The sequence below is a fragment of the Canis lupus genome, chromosome 8, assembly GCF_011100685.1.
Source record: "Canis lupus familiaris isolate Mischka breed German Shepherd chromosome 8, alternate assembly UU_Cfam_GSD_1.0, whole genome shotgun sequence".
NCBI classification, from domain to species: Eukaryota; Metazoa; Chordata; class Mammalia; order Carnivora; family Canidae; genus Canis; species Canis lupus.
The window spans coordinates 3,617,577-3,631,883 of record NC_049229.1 but is presented as its reverse complement, the minus strand read 5'-3'; the positions used below and the strand labels follow the sequence as shown (position 1 = coordinate 3,631,883).

The window sequence follows — 14,307 nt, the reverse complement described above, 5'->3', positions numbered from 1 at the left end:
GCTGAGCCACCCAGGCATCCCGTAATTTTTTTTTTAAAGGATATTTTGAAAGAATAGCATAAATCAGGGACGCCTGGGTGACTCAGTGGCTGAGCGTCTGCCTTACACACAGGGTGTGATCCTGGGGTCCTGGGATCGAGTCCTGCATAGGGCTCCCCACAGGTAACCTGCTTCTCCCTCTGCCTGTGTCTCTGCCTCTCTCTGTGTCTCACGAATGAATAAATGAATAAATGAATAAATAAATAAATAAATAAATAAATAAATAAATCTTAAAAAAAATAGCATAAATCAGAAAAGCTAAAAAGCAACCTGGATAGAGAACATAATAAATAAGAACTAACAAATATCAGAAAAAAAATTTATAACTTTTTTTCAGAAATGAAAGAAAGAAAGCACAATTAATGGCTGACAGGAGAGTTGTTTTTCTTAAAAAAAAAAAAAAAAGAAAAGTTTTTAAGAGAAAGTGATAGATACAGAAAATAAGCAAAAGAGGTTTTACATGCAAACACATTTATTCCTCCAAGAAAAACCAGAGAACAATGTATTAACAAATATTTAAAACTTGGAACAAATTTTCCTGAAATAAGTCTTGGGATGCCTGGGTGGCTCAGCAGCTGAGCACCTGCCTTAGGCCTGGGGTGTGATCCTGGAGACCCCGGATCGAGTCCCATGTCAGGCTCCCTGCATGGAGCCTGCTCCCCACTCTGCCTGTGTCTCTGCCTCTCTCTGTGTGTCTCTCATGAATAAATAAATAAAATCTTAAAAAAAAAAAAAGTCTTAAGTCTACCTATTGAAAGGGCATACTGTATATAGGAGAAAACTGATCCAGGACAATCAAAACCAAAACATTTTCTAATAAAACAATTAGTCTTACAGATAAAGAAAAACCCTTCTGAACATCCAGTTGAAAAAGTACTAGTCATTTATAAGGCAAAGAAAAATATATTGGCATCAGACTTTTCTACAGCATCAGACTTCTCTACAGCAGCATTTTATGCTAGAAACAATGTGACAGCATTTTCAAGATTTTCAAAAAGAAAATATGATCCAAGAACTTTATTTCTCCCCACATTGTGTTCAGGTATAAAAGGCTGCCGACCAAAAATGTAAACATGAGCTTTCCCTGAGGAATCCACTAAGCAGTGGTTCTCAAACTTTTTGGCCTTAGTACTCTTTTACATTTTATTTATTTATTTTATTTTATTTTATTTTTAAAAGGTTTTATTTATTCATGAAAGACACAGAGAAAGAGAGGCAGAGACATAGGCAGAGGGAAAAGCAGGCTCCCTGAGGGAAGCCCAATGTGGGACTCAATCCCAGGACTCCATGATCATGCTCTGAGTGGAAGGCAGACGCTCAACCACTGAGCCACCCAGATGCCCCCTCCTTTACATTTTAAAAATTACTGAAAACTCTCTTCCCAAAAAACTTTTGTTTATGTGGATAGTACCTATCATATGTATGGTATTAGCAATTAAAAAAATTTTTTAATTAATTAATTTGTTTGAAAACAACAATAATAAACCCATTAAATAGTAATATAACCTATGAAAAATAGTTATATCTTTCAAAATAAAACAATTTAGTGTGAAGAGTAGCGTTTTATGATCTCTTACTATCTGACTTTATAGAAAGCAGCTGTGTTTGTGCATTTCCTGCTACATTCATTCTATTGCGGCAGATTGTTTCAGTTGAAATGTGTGAAGAAGATCTGGACTTACCCAAATATGTAGGTAGAAAAGTCAGTAGTATTTTAATAGCTTCTTCAGGTAATTGTGAAAATTTTTCTTTGACACTCCACCAAAATGATGGGAGTTTGTTAAAAGCTAGTTGTGATGTGGAATGTAGCACTGTATTAATGAATGTGTAACATCTTATGTTTAGACCAAATGAGTCATTTGGAAAATATTGGTTCACTGAGTTATATACATTTACATATTTCATTATGTAATGTTAATTATTGACACATTTTATTTTATAATTTTAAAAATCATTTTTGTTGATATTACTACCTGTTTCATCAGAAAAATCTTTGAATATTGGAAAGTTGTCAGGCTCACAGTTACAGATACAAGTTTTCCAAAATTCTAATTTTTCTCTGAAATCTTTAATTTTGGGAATCCTGGCTGGCTCAGCAGTTGAGTGTCTGCCTTCGGCTCAGGGCATGGTCCCAGGGTCCTGGGATCGAGTCCCACATCGAGCTCCTTGTGGGGAGCCTGCTTCTCCCTCTTCCTGTGTCTCTGCCTCTCTCTCTGTCTCTCATGAATAAATAAATAAAATCTTTTAGAAAAAAGAAATCTTAAATTTTATCATTGGCAACAAATACTGTCACTGTTTTCCTTGACGTGACAAACTCATTTTGTTTATTTTTGAGAAAATGTCTACCAAATATCCAGGTCAGAGTAACTATAGTTTTTTAGTTGTTCTTTCAAGTAAAAATGGTGTTCCGTAATATGAGTGATTAGTTCAGCTCACAACTCAAACCATCACATAAATGGCTTTTCTAAATATAATCTTAATTCTATTTAAATATTCTGGCCATAGAAAAAAGAGATTTAAAAAAATTTATGAAATGAACATTGACGGGAAAAAACGAAAAAGATTGCATACATACATAAAACAATAGAATAGGCCCACTTGAAAACATTGATGCAGAGAACATTTTTTTAAGATTTTATTTATTCATGAGAGACACAGAGAGAGAGTCAGAGACACAGGCAGAGAGAGAAGCAGGCTCCACACAGGGAGCCCGATGTGGGACTTGATCCCAGGACCCCAGGATCATGCCCTGGGTGAAGGGAGGCGCTCGACCACTGAGCCACTCAGGCGTCCCAACGCAGAGATCTTTAAATAAGATATTAGCAAATAGAATCCAACAACACATTTTTAAAGATATACATTATGGCCAAGTGATATTCACTACAGGAATGAAATAATTCCAATATTAGGAAATCCATTAATGTAATTGATTGTATTTCTAAGAAGAAATATCATGATCATCTCCACAGTTGCCAGTAAAACATTTGTCGTAATTCACACCCATTTCTGTTTTTTATTTTTTAAGAGATTTTATTTATTCACGAGAGACACAGAGAGGCAAAGACAGAAGCAGGCTCCTCACGGGGAGCCCAATGCGGGACTCGATCCCAAAACTCCGAGACCACTCCCTGAACCTAAGGTTCAACCACTGAGACACCTGGGTGTCCTCATACCCATTTCTGATTTAAAAATCTTATTGAGGGGATCCCTGGGTGGCTCAACGGTTTAGCGCCTGCCTTTGGCCCAGGACGCGATCCTGGAGTCCCGGTATCGAGTCCCACATCAGGCTCCTGGAATGGAGCCTGCTTCTCCCTCTTCCTGTGTCTCTGCCTCTCTCTCTCTCTTTCTATGTCTATCATAAATCAATCAATCTTAAAAAAGAAATCTCCCTTTAAATAAATAAATAAATAAATAAATAAATAAATAAATAAATAATAAAAATAAAAATCTTATTGAAAGGACGCCTGGGTGGCTTAGTAGGTTTGGCGCCTGATTTCGGCCCAGGGTGTGATCCTGGAGTTCCAGGATTGAGTCCCTCATCAGGCTCCCTGCATGGAGCCTGTTTCTCCCTGTGCCTCTGCCTCTCTCTGTGTGTCTCTCATGAATGAATAAATAACATCTTAAAAAAATAAAATAAAATCTTATTGAAGTAGAAATCAGTGGACATTTCCTTAACATGATTTAAAAATGTGTGTGTGCATGTGCACAAAAACTAGCATGCTTTTGTTTTTTAAAGTTTTATTTATTAATTTGTTTAAGAGAAAGCATGTACCAGTGTGGACCAGCACGTGAGTGGGGGTAGGAGAGAGACAAGCAGCCTCTGCTCTGCGTGCTGGGCTGGGCTTGCGGCTCCTGGCTCCGTGAGGGGCTCCACCCCCCCACGCTGGAATAGTGACCTAGCCAAAATCAAGAGCCGGCTGCCCAGTGGACTGAGCCACCCAGGTGCCCAAAAGCTGGAATGTTTTTTAATGAAGAAACACTTGAGGCATTCTTGTTACTTAGGAATAAGGACAAGAATGCCACTACCACTAAACAAGGTATCAATATTAATTAAAAAGGGTAAAATAAAAACATCTTTTCTTAGAAGATTCTATCATGTTTATCTGAAAAATGGAAGAGAATCAATAGGAAAATGTAAATAATAAGAAAATTTAGTAGAGTAAGATGTTATAAAATTAACAAAGGAAATATAGTAACCTTTCTATGTTCAAATAATAATCAGAAGATGTAATAGGAAAGAAAAGTCTTTAAGATAACAACAAAGCATGGGATGTCTGGGTGGCTCAGTTGGTAGGCAGCTGTCTCTTGATTTTGGCTCAAGTCGTGATCTCAGGGTCCTGGGATCAGTCCCCGTCAGACCCTGTGCTTGGTGGGAGTCTCCTTCTCTCTCTCTCTTCCTCTCTACACCTACCCCTGCTTGCACTCTCTGTCTTTCTGAAGTAAATAAATCGTAGGGAAGAAAACTAAAAAGAAAATATCCACAAGCAGTTAAAATGCTTAGACAATAATTTAACAGAAATATACATATGCAAATGTATATGAAGAAAACTTTAAAATATTACTAAAAGAGACAAAAATCAACATAAACAAATGGAAAAATAAGTCCTGTTTTTATTTATCTATTTATTTATTAAGATTTTATTTATTTATTTATTCATGAGAAACACAGAAAGAGAGAGAAAGAGAGGCAGAGACACAAGCGGGCTGCCTGCAGGGAGCCCGATGTGGCACTTGATCCTGGACTCTGGGATCATGCCCTGAGCCAAAGGCAGACACTCAACCACTGAGCCACCCAGGCTTCCCAAGTCTTGTTTTTAGATAGGAAAAGTCAACATCCTAATGATGTCAATTCTAAGTTAATTTATAAATGTAACATGATCCCAATGGAAAAATACCAACAGGTTGTCTCCTGGAATTAAACAAATTGATCATAAAGTTCTCATGGAAAATGACTAAACAAACAAGAGTATCCAGGAAAACCCTGAAAATGTTCAGTGTCCTATGAGATGGATAGCTAGCTGCACCTAATATTAAAATGTATTATAAAACCTCTGTAGGGATACCGGGTGGCTCATTCGGTTAAACATCTGCCTTCAGCTCAGGTCATGATCCCAGGGTCCTAGAATCAAGCCTCGAGTCAGGCTTCCTACTTAGTGGGAAGTCTGCTTCTCCCTCTCCCTCGGCCTCTACCCTGGCTTGTGCTCTTTCTTGCTTACTCACTCTCTCTCTCAAATAAATAAATAAAATATTTTTTTTAATATTCTATCTATTTATTCATGAGAGACACACACACACACACAGAGAGAGAGAGAGGCAGAGATACAGGCAGAGGGAGAAGCAGGCTCCACACAGGGAGCCTGATGCGGGACTCGATCCCGGGACTCCAGGATCACGCCCTGAACCAAAGGCAGGCGCCAAACCACTGAGCCACCCAGGGATCCCCCTAAATAAATAAAATCTTAAAAAAATAAAGCCTCTGTAATTTAAAAAGTATAATATTGGCATATGGATGAACATCTAGACCAGTACAATAAACTAGAAAGTCCAGAAATAGAACCATGTACATTTGGAAAATTTATGATAAATGTGGGGAATTCACTTTGGGGGGGATTGAGTTTTTAATAAACAGAATTGGGACAACTGTATAGCCATTTGGAAAAAAAATAAAATTAGGTCTATATCTTACATCATTCATTCATCAGGGTAAATTTCAAATGGGTCAGAAATCTAAATATAAAGATGAAATGTACAAGTACTGGCAGAAGACATTAATGAATACTTATAACCAAGAAGTGGGAAGCTTTTCTATGATTCAGAAATCTAGAAGCAATAATGGAAAAGAATGATAAGTTTGACTAAAAGAAGACCTTTTGGGGATCCCTGGGTGGCGCAGCGGTTTGGCGCCTGCCTTTGGCCCAGGGCGCGATCCTGGAGACCCGAGATCGAATCCCACGTCGGGCTCCCGGTGCATGGAGCCTGCTTCTCCCTCTGCCTGTGTCTCTGCCTCTCTCTTTCTCTCTGTGTGACTATCATAAATAAATAAAAATTAAAAAAAAAAAAAGAAGACCTTTTGTATGGTCAAATTCAAACACACACACACGCGCACACACACATACAAACACACGCTCCATCATAGGTAAAGTGACAAATTGGGAAATAATATCTTCCACTTAAATCACAAAGTACTAATGCCTTTAATGTACAAAGAATGTTTTTTTTTAAAACCCAGTGACACCAAAAAAAAAAAAAAACAAAAAACCCAGTGACAATAGAAATTTGAGCAAAAGATATTTAGCCTCACTTTTAGTTAGAATTTAATTAGGATTAAGTTGATAAATAATTAATTCTGTATTGTCACCTCTAAGATGTTTCCTGCCTACCTCTTTAACCATTTTTAGTAATTCGTTTTATCTTCTAGCGTTTCTGAAATTAAAATTTTAGAATTTAACTTGTTATATAATTTCATCTTTTGGAAATATAATTGTTTTATGTACATATTAAAAATATAATTTAAAAGCAATTCTGAGCAGCCTGGGTGGCTCAGCGGTTTAGCACTGCTTTCAGCCCTGGAGTCCTGGGATCGAGTCCCACGTCGATCCTGCATGGAGCTTCCTGCATGGAGCCTGCTTCTCCCTCTGCCTGTGTCTCTGCCTGTCTCTCTCTCTCTCTTTCTCTCTGTGTCTCTCATGAATAAAACAAAACAAAACAAAACAAAAAAACCTGAATGTCTTTTTAAAAAATAAAAGCAATTCTTAAAAATTGGAAGGGGAGGGACTGAAACAAATTTAGCTGTATATCAGATTGGTGACTTTTTAAACAAGTTTATTGAGATAGAATTGCAATGCAATCAATTGTATATATTAAAAATGTACGATTTGATAAGTTTTGACACCTATACCCTTGAAACTATTACTACAATAAAGATAGTGAAGATATCCATCATCCCCAAAATTTCCTCATGCTTCTTTGTAAACCATTCTTCCCAACCCTCCCAACACTTCAATCCTCAGGTAACCCAGGTACTTTCTTCACCACAGATCAGTTTGCATTGTCTAGAGTTTTATATACATAGAATCATATGTACTATTTTTTGTCTGGTTTCTTTCATTCAGCCTAACAGTTTCTTTTTTCTTTTTTTTAAGATTCTACTTATCCGTTCATGAGAGATGCAGAGAGAGGCAGAGACACAGGCAGAGGGAGAAGCAGGCTTCCTGCAGAGAGCCTGATGCAGGACTCTCCCCAGTTGGGGATCATGCCCTGAGCCGAAGGCAGACGTTCAACCGCTGAGCCACCCAGGCATCCCTCAGCTTAACAGTTTTGAGACTCATCCATGTTGTTCCATGTATTGATAGTTCCCTTTTTTTTTTTTAAGATTTTACATATTCATTTGAGAGAGCACAAGAGCGAGAGAGTGAGAGCGCAGCAGGAGGGGGGGCAAAGGGAGAAGGAGAAGCAGATTCTCCACTGAACAGGTGCCTGACCTGGGATCATGACCTGAGTGGAAGGCAGATGCTTAACTGACTCAGCCCACCCAGGCGCCCCTTGATAGTTCTTGACTAGTATTTCACTTTACTTCATTTCACGTTTCACTTAGTAGTGAGTAGTATGTATATACCACAATTTGTTTATCCATTTTTCTGTTGATGAACATTTGGTTGTTTCCAGTTGGGAGCTATTACAAATAAAGCTGCATTAAGTGTTCATGCACAAATCATTGCATCTATGCTCTCTTATCTCTTCGGTAATTTCCTAGAAGCTGAATGGCTAGATCATATAGTAGGTATAGTAAGTATATGTTTAACTTTTGAAGAAACTGCTGAACTTCTCCAAAGAGATTGTACCATTTTACATTCCCACCAGCAATGTATGAGAATTTCATGTTTTCCACATTATTGCTCACACTTAGTATGTTCACTCTTTTTAATTTTAATGATTCTAATAGGTATGTAGTAGTACCTTATTGTGGTTTAACTTGTGTTTTCCTCATGACTAATGATGGGGAACATCTTTTTATCTTTTCATGTGCTTATTTGCCATCTATGTATATATTTTTGGTGAAGTTTCCAAATCTTTTGCCCATTTTAAATTGGGTTGTTTATTTTCTTATTGTTGACTTTGAGAATTCTTACATGCTGAAGAAACTCCTTCATCAACTATATGCCCAGTTTGTGGCTTGTCTTTTTAGTCTCCTAATAATAGTTTCTGAAAAGTAGGTTTTATTTTTTATAAAGTCCAGTTTATCAAATTGTTCTTTAATGGAGCATTTTTGGTATAATATCTAAGATATCTTTGCCTAACCCAATGCACAAAGATTTTCCCATGTTTTCTTCTAGAAATCTAAACTATATAGTTTTGAATTTATAGTTAGGAATATGATTCATTTTGAGTTACATTTTTATGTGGTATGAGGTGCAGATTAAAGTTCTTTCATGGGGGGCAGCCCGGGTGGCTCAGCAGTTTAGCGCCTTCAGCTCAGGGCGTGATCCTAGAGATCCGGGATGGAGTCCCATGTCAGGCTCCCTGCTTGGGGCCTGCTTCTCCCTCTGCCTGTGTCTCTGCCTCCTTCTCTCTACTCTCTGTCTCTCATGAATAAACAAATAATATCTTTAAAAAAAAAAAAGTTCTTTCATGTGGGGCACCTGGGTGGCTCAGTGGTTGAGTGTCTGCCTTTAGCTCAGGTCATGATTCCGGGGTCCTGGGATTGAGTCCCACAGCAGACTCCCCACGGGAGCCTATATCTTCCTCTGCCTATATTTCTGTGTCTCTCATGAATGAACAAATAAAATCTTTAAAAACAAATAAAGTTCTTTCATGTGTATGTGTGTGTTGTTTTGTTTTTGTTTTCTGCATATGGACATCCAATTATTCCAGCATCATCTATTGAAAAGATGATCTTTTCTCACCTAAATTGCCTTTGTCAAAAACTTAGTTGTCCATAAAAAAAATCCATTTATAATAGGATCAAAAAGAATAAAATACTTAGTAATAAACTTAACCAAGAAGGTGCAAGACTTGTACATGGAAAACTACTTAACATTGTTGATAATTCTACCCAGGATGATACACAGATTCAATATAATCCCTATCAAAATGCCACTAGTATTTTTGCAGAAATTGAAAAGCCCATCCTAAAATTCATATGGAATTTCAAAGGATCCAGAATAACCAAAACAATCTTGAAAAAGAGGAAATGTGGGGGATCCCTGGGTGGCTCAGCAGTTTGGCACCTGCCTTTGACCCTGGGGGGTGATCCTGGAGTCACGTCGGCCTCCTTGCATGAAGCCTGCTTCTCCCTGCCCATATCCCTGCCTCTCTCTCTCTCTCTCTCTCATTAATAAATGAATACAATCTTAAAAAAAAAAAAAGGTGAAGAACTCACATTTCCCAATTTCCAAACTTACTACAAATGTAGTGTAGTCAAAAAATTGTGGTGTTAGCATAAGGGTAAACATATAAACCATGGAATAGAATTCAGAATCAGGAAATAAACTCTCACATCAATAATCAGTTGATTTTCAACAAGGATGCCAAGACCAATCGGGGGAAAGAATAATCCCTTCAGTAAATAGTGCTGGGAAAACTGAATACCCACATGAAAAAGAATAATTGGACCCTTACCTTATGCTATATACAAAAATTAACTAAAAATTGATCAAAGAGGGGTCCCTGGGTGGCGTAGTGGTTTAGCGCCTGCCTTTGGCCCAGGGCGCGATCCTGGAGACCCGGGATCAAATCCCACGTCAGGCTCCCGGTGCATGGAGCCTGCTTCTCCCTCTGCCTATGTCTCTGCCTCTCTCTCTCTCTCTCTGTGACTATCATAAATAAATAAAAAAAATTTAAAAATTGATCAAAGATATAAATGTTATAGCAAAAACTATGAAACTCCTTGAAGAAAATACAAGGGCAAATCTTCATAGCCTTGAATCTGGCAATGGTTTCTAAATATGATGAATGCACAAGCAACAAAAGAAAAAAATGGATACATAGTACTTTATTAAAATTAAAAACTCCTGTATATCAAAGAACGCTATCAAGAGAGCAAAAAGCCAATCCACAGAATGGGAGAAAATATTTGCAAGTGATATATTTGATAAAAGTTCAATACCCAGAATATATAAAGAACTTCTACAACAACTAAAAGACAATTCAAAAATAGAGCAAGGGCGCCTGGGTGGCTCAGTTAGTTAAGCATCCAACTCTTGATTTCAGTGCAGGTCATGACCTCAGAGTCATAAGATTGGGCCCCACATCGGGCACGGTGCTTATTGTGGAATCTGCTTAGGATTCTGCTTGGGATTCTCTCTTCCTCACCCTCTGCCTTGCCCTCCTTCCCACCTCCTCATGCATTCAATAAATAAATAAATAAATCTTAAAAAAAAAACAACACATAGATGCCAAGTGCGGTTCTCGTCACATCAGGGGGTTCATAATATCAACATGACAAAATGCTGATGTTAAATTTCATGATTTGATTAAGGTAACATCTGCTAGATTTCTGCAAAGTTCAAATATTACTCCCTTTCTATATTCCTTGGAAGCAAAAATACAAGTCCAGCCCACGCTCAAAGTGGGGAAGTGTTTAACCACCACTTTCTATTAAGGAAAAATATCTGCATACATAATTTAAAGTTCTTTTGTAAAGATTTATTCCTACTCTACCATTCAGTTATGTTTTCAATCATTTATTTTTTTAAAAAGATTTTATTTATTTATTCATGAGAGACACACAGAGAGAGAAAGGCAGAGACACAGGCAGAGAGAGAAGCAGGCTCCACACAGGGAGCCCGACGTGAGACTCCATCCCGGGTCTCCAGGATCATGCCCTGGGCTGAAGGTAGCACTAAACCACTGAGCCACCCGGGGTTCCCTCAATTATTTATTTATTTATTTTAAAATATTTTATTTATTTATTTATTCATGAGAGACACAGATTGAGAGAGAGAGAGGCAGAGACACAGGCAGAAAGAGAAACAGGCTCCATGCAGGGTGTCCAATATGGGACTCTATCCCGTATCCTGGGATCCCACCCTGGGCCGAAGGCCGATCCTCAACTGCTGAGCCATCCAGGCGTCCCTGGAGTGCTTTTATTTAAGCAGACTGAGAACCTACTATGGACCAATGGGTTGGAGATACAGAGTGGAACACAAATGAGATAGTCAGCCCATATGGATTCTATGTGTGGGGTGAAGGAGGGATGCAGAACATAGGCAGGCACAGAGTGCTGCCTGTGCTAGAGGAAGATAATCAATCCAACTTCAGGGTCTGGGGAAGTTTCAGGAACTTGGTGAGCTCTAGAGGGCCATCAAAATTGGCAGGTAAAGGTGGAAAGGCAGCAGACTCTTGGAGGCAGTGAGTGGGAAGAGCATGTGCAAAATCTTGCAGGTGAAAGAAGGTGGTATTTTCAGAAGAATTTGATTCCATCTGGCTAAAAGTGTTAGAGGTCCGGAAAGGGGTGAGCGCAGGACAAGGCCTCAGGTCCCTATGAGCCAGTCTGACACATCAGGACTGTCATCCCAGGTCAAGGATGAGCCAGAGCCCTAGTGAAATCTGTTAGCATTCTAGTCACTGTCAATGAACTGATTGGGGTGGGCAGTGACGGGGTGAGGGGTCTGGCTATGAGGCTGTGAACAAAATCAGGCAGGAGAGGATGGTGGCCATAGGGAGGAGGAGAAATGAGAAAAGCTTGCTATATAACACAGAGGGCCCACATAACAGATGATCACTGAACATTAGCTCCCTTCTATTGTTATGCTAGGAATTAGGAGTCTGAAGCACCGGATTCTGGTCCTGTCTGCAAGCCACTTCTCCCTGCTTGTGACCACAACTTCACAAACTTCTGATACAGCAAGTTGGGCTTGGGATGATTACGACGGCCTGTCTCCTTCGAAAGACGCTTTATCCGTACTCCATCCTGCCCAGCCTCCACAACCAGGCTGGCCGCAGTCCTGTTGAAAAGCTCATCCCACCAGTGGTCCGTGAACTCCTTGGCAGGGTCATGTCCCACCCCGTGAGTGTCCTGCTTCAGTGTCACCCTTAGGGCTTGGGTGATGCCGTTCTCGTTCCGGCCTAAGCCTTTGCCTTGTGTCCGTCCATGCTTTAGCAGCTGTTCCTCAGCAAACTTCATCCCATGACTCTTGATCTCTGGGGTGGCACTCATGGTGAGAGAAGAGTCACTATCCTCAGGCCCTCACCAGAGAAGAAGCCACTATCATCCTGTCACCGCAGGGCCCTCTCTGCATGAACACATGCGTTGCCCATCACAATCATTTATTTATATCAATATAGACACATCTGTATTTATTTTACACTTTGGATTTTAACCTAATATTATAATATTTTATTGCTCAAATTATTCCATTTGGCTACTGGGGAACACTTTTAGGTTGACTCCTCTAACCCTTTGAAATTTTTTTCCTTTTTGGTATGACAAGATGCTCTAGACTTATTTTGTATTTTCCTTTTCCCAGTTCTAAAATCAGATGGTTCTCCGAGGATTCTTGGTTGCTTTTATTGGAGAATGGTATTTTGAAACCAAAAGCTAGGCACAAAATGTGACCATTCCTACAAGGATGTCATATCTAGGCCCTCTCAGTGGACAGCCCTAGGTAATATACGTATACTAATTCATGTATACATACATTTCTATCATTTTTTTAAATCTATATATGAATTAAGTTAAACACGAGTTCATACTGATGTCTCCAATTCTAATCCATTACTACAGGATTCATTCTAGCCTTTACTTCTTGCCTTTTCTCCTGTCTTCTTTCTGACAGTGAGAACCCTGGCTCCCAACATCCATTATACATTTATTTATTAAATCAACCCCAGTATACATGTAAAGCAGTTTCAAAATTGTTAATCTGTAACCTATAAGAAGTAAATTTACCAGCTAGAGTGAAGTGTTTATATATAGTATGTGGGCCTTTCTTGACACACTGGAAATTGGATTATGGACTGGATATTAGTTGATAATAAAGAATTATTGTTAATTTTTTAGCTATGATAATGGCCTTGTGATCATGTAAGAAAATGCCCACATTTTTAAGGGATGCTTCCTGAGATATGTAGGGATGGAATGATGTCTGGAATTTTCTTTAAAATATTTCAGCAAAGGTGGACCTGGTGGCTTAGTTGGTTAAGCATCTGACTTGATCACAGCTCAGTTTTCATCTCAGGGATGTGAGTTCAAGCCCCACATTGGGCTCCATACTGGGCATGGAACCACATAAATAAATAAATAAATAAATTTCAGGAAAAAAGATAAATAGAATGGGAAAGAATAAATAAAGCAATATGACAAATAATCTTAATCAAATTATCAAATTATCTTAATTATCTTAATAATTGTAAAATTGGGGTAATGATTCTGGGATATAGGAGTTCATTATATTCCTCTCTATTTTTGAGTATATTTGAAATTCTTCATTTTATAAAATCTTCTATTATTGTAAATTACATTTATTTTTGGTAGGCGAATTACTTAGTAAAAGCTCAAAAGTTATCAAAGGATATGCAATGAAAAATTAGTCTTCCTTTTTCCTCAGTTCCTAGCCACAAAATCCTCATTTCCAAAGGCATTAATAGTGCTGATTCCTGTATATCTTCCCACAGAAAATTTATATATTTACAAATATATGTATACATTCCACTTTCATACACACATAAATAGTAGCATACTTTATATTCTGTTCTATACCTTTTTATTTTTCTATTTTTTAAGAATTTATTTATTCATGAGAGACACAGAGAGAGGCAGAGACATAGGAAGAGGGAGGAGAAGCAGGGTCCATGCAGAGAGCCCAGTGCAGGACTCGATTCCGGGACTCCAGGATCATGCCCTGAGCCAAAGGCAGACTCTCAACCGCTGGGCCACACAGGCGTCCCTGTTCTATACCTTTTTAAAAAGAATCGTTAGGGGTACCTCGGTGGCTCAGTGGTTGAGTGCCTGCCTTTGGCTCAGGTTGTGATCCCCTGAGCCACCGAGGTACCCCTAACGATTCTTTTTAAAAAGGTATAGAACAGGGACGCCTGTGTGGCCCAGCGGTTGAGAGTCTGCCTTTGGCTCAGGACATGATCCTGGAGTCCCAGAATCGAGTCCTGCATTGGGCTCTCTGCATGGACCCTGATTGTGATCCCCGGGTCCTGGCATCAAGGTCCCACATCAGGCTCTTCCTGCTTCTCCCTCTGCCTATGTCTCTGCCTCTCTCTCTGTCTCTCATGAATGAATAAATAAAAATTTTAAAAAATAAATAAAAAACATTTTAA

The 14,307-nt window shown here is 38.8% G+C and overlaps 1 protein-coding gene across 1 annotated transcript; it reads right to left on the bottom strand.

Annotated features, from left to right (window-relative positions):
- Window positions 1–11,797: 11,797 nt before the first annotated feature.
- LOC608133 (G patch domain-containing protein 4-like) lies at window positions 11,798–12,256 on the bottom strand. Its single transcript, XM_038544073.1, has one exon. It carries the CDS (start codon window positions 12,194–12,196, stop codon window positions 11,798–11,800), a length of 399 nt encoding a protein of 132 aa, XP_038400001.1. The 5' UTR covers window positions 12,197–12,256.
- Window positions 12,257–14,307: the final 2,051 nt, after the last annotated feature.

Excerpts from the sequence above, each read along its gene's own strand:
- LOC608133 (XM_038544073.1), bottom strand. The coding sequence starts at position 12,196 with ATGAGTGCCACCCCAGAGATCAAGAGTCATGGGATGAAGTTTGCTGAG.